The following is a 6834-nucleotide window of genomic DNA, read 5'->3' as shown; positions in this document are numbered from 1 at the left end:
CTATTATCACTTCGGTAAACACCTTTGAATAGTTAAGGTTCTTCAATTGTCTCGCTCAATAGAAAGGTACACAAAAGAATGACTGCGTTTTCTAAAGCACGTTTGAGATAAAATCTCGTTCACATGACACGAAGTTTGCATTATAAGCATACTAAGTCTCGTACACGCCAGCAAGAATTGCGAGACTACAAAATGGCGGCGGCCTGTCGCCGAATGTAAACAAACCGCGCGATTGCATAAACGCTTATCTATGGCATGGAACACCAAAATACGATAAATAATTTTAAAAAATGTGTTTCTCCGGAAAAAAACCGGAGGTTTTCAGGATTTTTTAGAAATATCCGGATTTCCGGATATATCCGGAAGACTTTCATCTCTGAGTATTTAATTATGTTTTGATTTTGTTATAAAATATTATGTATTGTATTTAACCAAGTTGGCTGAAGAGCAGTGTAAGCTGCAAAAGAGCTTCCAACAAACTGCAGATACTAAAAAATACAAGTATTTTGAACCTGGTTGTCTTTTTAATATTTTTGATATCTATATAACTTTTATCTTTCCTGAAAATGGTTGAAAATTACTGATTAATGCAAATCCCATAAAATTCATATGTAGTGTCAAAAATGCAGTATTTTTAAAAGTGGTACATGATAAATCCTCACATTTTCCACACCAGATTAAAAAGTACTCCCTATCTTTTGGCAGTTAGCACTAACTGCTTACCAAGTCACTGCCTTAAAATAAAATGTTTAGAAGTGATAAGAAGCTTCACCATAGGCCAAAACTGTAGATAAACTACTACCACAGCCATTGAAAATTCTGAAAAACACATGCATGAGTAGCATTAACATAGAGAGAACTTTCATATTTACAATGGGACAAATGTGGAAGTGGATACATGCTAAAACAGCATAATATAACAGTTTTGGGAAAAGGCACAAAAATGTTGGTAGCATGCAGCATACAGTTTTTTTCAAAGCTGGAGACACAAAAACACTACTGTGCATTACTGATACTATACTACGGCAACAAATCAACTGAACCATAATACGTACATCAAAAAGCAGTGTTAGTTAGTCTAGACATTTATAAGGAGTTTGATTATTAGTGTCAAAGTTTCAAGTTTTTTAACATATTGGATAATACACATTTTTGCTTCCTATGCTCCACAAATTACAACTTTTTCTCTTGTAATAAAAAGCTATGGGCTACTTCCCCAAATCCTGAATACAACAGGGTGAACAATACTGTCACCCATAAATTTATTAGTTTTAGTAATTTTGAAAAATATTCCATATTCATTTAAAATGATTCTTTAAGTCTTAAATTAAAATCTATAAACAACTATTTTCACAACCATAAAGTCTGACGACTTATGTACAAGATCAATATATATACAATAAAACTTTAACTTCCAATTGTATTTTTCATATTGAATTGGCCTTATGGATTAGACAATAAGATAAAATATTAAATTTTTCAGTTCAATTTACAGAATAATGCTTTTTATTATACAATAGCCAACAGGTTTTGCTTCAAGTGTATGGAAGTTTTAAATTATTTTAGAAGCAGCATAAAAATTTACAAATGTTTAAAATTATAGACCTTAAAGATTGACATATCTTTGTTAAAACTTAAGAACATACCCCATTCAGAGAGCTTATTATTCCTTGTATGATTTCATAATCAGAATCTGGATTTAAGGGAGCATTATAATAGCCTCCATAGAGTTTACCATCACCAACTGTAAACATTTCTTGAAAAGATGATGAGCTTAATTCAGCTGCAATGTAGAAAGGAAGTCCCATCTCTTGTGCTTCAGAATAGTTATACAACTGGTCAGCGTTAAAAACCACAATATCACTTTTCTCTAGCACGACCACACGATAGGCTCTATGGTAAAAGAAAAACTTATAATTATACAGCAACAAGAAAATTTAATATCGGAATTCTTTTAAAACTTTAGCATATGATTTATTAGCACAAAGAAAACAACTTACTTTCAGAAAATTATGAAACAAAAAAATAATAAAATAAAACAATATGAACCTTTAAAAAGGCATAGATAATAAGACATGATTTAAATTTCTTTTTCTTATTTCAGGTTTCTTGACACAAAACAACAAAGGCTAGCTGTACCAAAAAACAATTTTTTAAAGAACGAACTTTAAAGAATGAAAAGAAATTGTAAGCGTAAAATATAAAAATACACAAAATTATTTTTGAAAGATTAAAAATTAAATAAGCTTGTGGCCTGTAATGAACTAATAAATACACGGTCAATTTGGACATTGTCATAATTTCCAATGACAGTGGCTATTATTGTCAAAGCTACATCACAAGCTAAAATATGCCACTGCTGAAGGTCATAGCAATGGAACAAATGTAAAATGTAAGCATTTTTAACTTGAATATCTCACTGTTCACACTGGAGAAGTAAATGAGGAACAAAAAAGACTATGGTCAAATATCAATGGTAGGTTTCATTTGGAGAAGTTTGTTGAGCCATTGCTCACCCCAAATAGCCTGCCAACTAGCCCAATCCTTTGCTCTGATGATAAATGTAAGAGACATGTACATTTGTGGAACAAGCAGTGGTTCGATGTTACCATTGGAGGTTGACTTTGGCTGCAGTGTTAGCAAAATCGTTCCCTTGAGCAAAATCGTTCCAAATTTACCAGGAATCCAGAAAAAGTAAATAAATAATATAGAGAACAATGAAAAATAGGCCAGTGACTTATGAATATCCAAGAAATGTGGGAGAGAACAAACATTAAATAATTCCAGGGCTAAGCAAATCAGTATTGATGGTGCAATTAGTGTATTGTTTAGCTTGTATATAAGCTAGGGCAAGTGAAGCTGTATACAACACAATATTGACCAAAGAATCTGTAGAGGGAATCAAATGAGCAACAATAGAATTACATCTATAGCAGAACAAACAGTCACCTGACTTCAAAACATCCCTAATAATTGGTAAAGGATGATGGTATGAGAGCAGAAATTCACAATTAATGGTATTTATTAATAATTTAATCAATAGCCTGATTAATTGAATACAATTGATTAGTACAATGTTCCTTCAACCATGTCACATACAAGGGGAGTAAAGAAACTAGTCAGCAGTTCTCAAAAAAAAAGAGAGAGAGAGAGAAAGAAAAACAAAACTGGTGATAGTGCTACCAGCCTGTTTTTACCTCCCTAGCAAGCAGTCATACATTAATGACAGAGGCAGATATCCTAAGTAGCTTTGCCAGCTCAAAACTAGATGGAATGTATATCTTCCTTGACCTTTCAAATCTTGTGAAAAACAACCGTGGAACTGGTGATGGGAGAAATAACGGATGTTAAATTTTATTCCAAACTTCTTCTGGATTTGACATCTGATATATCATGCATGGACATGAGTCTTTTAAAAGACTAAGTAGTCAGAAAGAGTAGAGTGTCTCCAGAGGATACCCTAGGTTCTCTTTTAAGCTTGCTGTGCCTTTTGGCAGAAAGGGGCTCACCACGGGTGATGATAACTCAGTATCTTTGTGATGTACTCCACAATAGTGCCTTGGTCTGTAGCCTGTCATCCAGCTGATTCCTTGGTCAGGTTGCATTCTTTCAGTTCTCTCTCCATTGTTCTTCTTCAGATTACTTTTGGAGAGCCCTGGTTCCTTTTCCCTTGTGGATGGATAATAATAATGCAAAATATTTCAAGGTTTCGTGGATGATAGTTACAGCTGCCTGGAAAATATAATCAGTTACTGCCTTCACACAGTTGTTAATAGATGGTAGCTTAACAAGGACAAGATTAAAATCAAGAGTGAAGAAGGAGGGTCAGTTGACCATCTAAGAATTCTACCATGGCACATAAGTCAGATTGCAATGACCATTTTCTTTCAGAGTGATGGAAAAGTAAGTACAAGGTGAACAAATACATATTTTTGCCAGTATTCTCCTGCAATGAAAATACAGAGGCTATCTTCTAAGAACAAACACTCCTCATCAATATTTGCACTACCCCAGATTAGCCTGTGTCCATTTGTATCTTCCAGGATTATGAAGGGAGATGTTCATTGTGCAGTGAAATCAAAACTGTCTTCTTGATGGAGATTCTGTCCTGGTAGCAGTTAGAAAAAGCACAGTGCAATTGTACAGCCAATGAAGACATAAGTAGTAATGGCTTCCAGTGGTTTAGTGTGGCACAGTTATGGAGGAAATATGCAGAAAAGATATTCCTAAAAATCTTGGCTGTCACATAACCTGTCATTTCTTATTAATGAAAACTTCTGAATGGTGATAGTATCAACTGGTTTCAAAATGTGCAGAAATATACAAAATCAATCAAGGCCTGGCTAAGAGTCCAGTGAGCAAGAACACAACTATTAATGTTATTAATCTATTAATGTTACACATTAAATTTTAATGCTATTTGTTGAAAAGAAACTCAATCACTTATGTGCAATTTAAAATATTCAATAATATTTGAAAACAAAATATTAACCAGCTGCAAACCAATTTATAAGAATAGTTCACTTGTTTAAAAACATTTATTGATACTTAAGAAAACCTCATATTGTGCAAACTATTTCTACAATTCGTATTTCCCATCAGTATTTATCTTTAGGTGAGGAAGAGAAGAAGAAAAGGAAATAGAAAGACTGAAAGAGAAAAAGGAGAGACTTGAAAAAGAGAGAGAGAGTGAATTAGAGCAAAAATAGAGAAAGAAGAAAAGGAGATGGAGAGACTGGCAATTGAAAGCTCTTGTAAAGTTAAAGTGGCCTTGCTGAAACACCATGAACTTATTGAAGAGGGTTTTTGTCGGAAGTTCAGAGAAGTAAAATCTGACACTGAAGAAAATGTATTTCAGTTTGTGACACATCTATGGAGATACTTTACAAGATGGACTGACATGGACAAGTGTGAAAATAGTTTTGAGGGACTGGCAGATCTATTAATATGTGAACAGTTCATGAACACATGTTCCACTGACATGTCACTGTTGCTAAAGGAGAGAGCACCAAAAGACATAAATGAGTATATGGAAGCCCATAGAAGGAATATAACTGGCAAGTCCAAGAGTATCCAGTTAAATTCGAAACTAGGGTTGGCTGATCAAAAACAAGATACGACCAAAGGCTACAAGAACTTAATAGACAAATGGGAGAAGAAATGATATGCTTATTATAAAATGGGGCACAATGTGAATGATTGCAAGACTGTCACCAACAAGCAATAGCAGGAATTTCAACATAAAACAGCTGGAGGTACCTATGAAGATAGTGCTAGTAAAAAACAAGAAAAGAGTGATTGTCACCATGGATGCTGCTGCCAGAAGAAACAGAATAGAGACAACACATAAGAATCATCACAAGATGGAAGTGCTATCTCTATGATTAAACTGTGCACAACTGACAGTTAAGTCAAGTTAGCAAATAGTTCAATAACTCCAGTGGTGATTGGAGCATGTGACAAACATTGGGAGGTTCCAACAAACTATGACATGCCAGTAGGTGAAGGCTATGTTGAGGACAAGAAAGTGAAGGTCCTATAAGACACTGGGTGGAGTAGTGCAGCAGTGAGAACAAGTTTAGTATCTTATGATCAGATGATGGGCAAGGTACATCTGTGTGCGTGCTGATTGATGAGAAAGTTTCCATAGCAAAAATAAAGGTGGACACTCTGTACTAAGTGGGAGACCTTGAGGCCATGTGTATGAAGGCACCCATCTACGTCTTGGTGAATGGCAATATACCAGGCAGTGGAATTTTGTAGGAACTAAACAGAAAGGAGACTGATGAGGCATCTGCTGTCACCACAAGAGCTCAAGAAAAGAAAGGCAAGCAAGTCATCAAGCTCCTTCAAGTCTCTACAAGTGACATTCTGAATGTAGGTCTACAGGAACTGAAGAAAGAAAAGAAGAAAGATCCATCACTGCAGAAACTTTGGGACAGTGCCAGGGAGAAAGTAGAGCACAAACCCCACGGGAAGAGGACCTACAGAATAGAGGATCAGAAAGGAGTACTGTACTGGATCTATCAAAGCAGTTCTACTGGGGAAGCTAAACACATTATAGGCTGTCGGAACCACTTCTATGACAAGAAGGGCAAGGATTGACATTTTCAAAGTCAGAAGGTCTTAGTACTGCTACTCACTGACAACAACAAACTCACCCTGCAGTGGAAAGGACCTTTTGAAGTGCAGGAAGTTATCAACAGAATGGACTATAAAGTGAAAGTGGATGGGAGGACCAACATATACCACACCAGTCTGTTGAAGAGGTATTTTGAGAGGGGAGAAGACCTGATGGTTGCAGCTATTGAGACACAGATGGATATTGCAGGTGTTGCTATCATAAATGTAGAACCAGAAGATGGTGACTTTGTCATAGAGGATGAAGACGTACTAGACCACTGGGTGGAAATCCAACGTACGAGGACGTCAGCATAAATGAAGAACTGACTAGCAAGCAGAAGAAAGACCTCCAAGAACTACAGTGCCAGAAAGCTGTAACTGTGATTGTTATAATGCTTATCAATTGGAAAACTTAAAATATCTGACCAGGAATATTTATAAATTTCAAATGTTTCAAATCATTTAACTTCAGTGGACTCTCATCAGACATTAGTAATTTTATGAAGACATATAAATTTGTCGTGGAAAACCTAGTGTGTGTGGCCAAGAATAAAGCTAGCTAGCTTCCCAGCAGATAGTATCTACATCAACTCGTAATTAACTCATTGTGAACCCTCAATGAGATACCAAGGAGGTTCCAGACTAGAAAGAAAACTTTATATTGTTTGTAAGTTTGTGAAAATTTTGTTTATAAATCATTGTTTTAGTAAC

At 35.3% G+C, this 6834-nt stretch overlaps 1 protein-coding gene across 1 annotated transcript in view; it reads right to left on the bottom strand.

The window, feature by feature from the left end:
- Positions 1-6834, bottom strand: part of LOC106470697 (putative tyrosine-protein kinase Wsck) — a 65002-nt gene that overhangs the window by 39971 nt on the left and 18197 nt on the right. Inside the window, exon 6 of the mRNA XM_022399331.1 lies at positions 1647-1893. Within this exon, the coding sequence (XP_022255039.1) occupies positions 1647-1893 (247 nt within the window). The remainder of the gene's footprint in view (positions 1-1646; positions 1894-6834) is intronic.

Source organism: Limulus polyphemus, unplaced genomic scaffold (assembly GCF_000517525.1).
Source record: "Limulus polyphemus unplaced genomic scaffold, Limulus_polyphemus-2.1.2 Scaffold4167, whole genome shotgun sequence".
In the NCBI taxonomy this organism is placed as follows: domain Eukaryota; kingdom Metazoa; phylum Arthropoda; class Merostomata; order Xiphosura; family Limulidae; genus Limulus; species Limulus polyphemus.
This window is presented reverse-complemented; position numbering and strand designations above follow the sequence as displayed.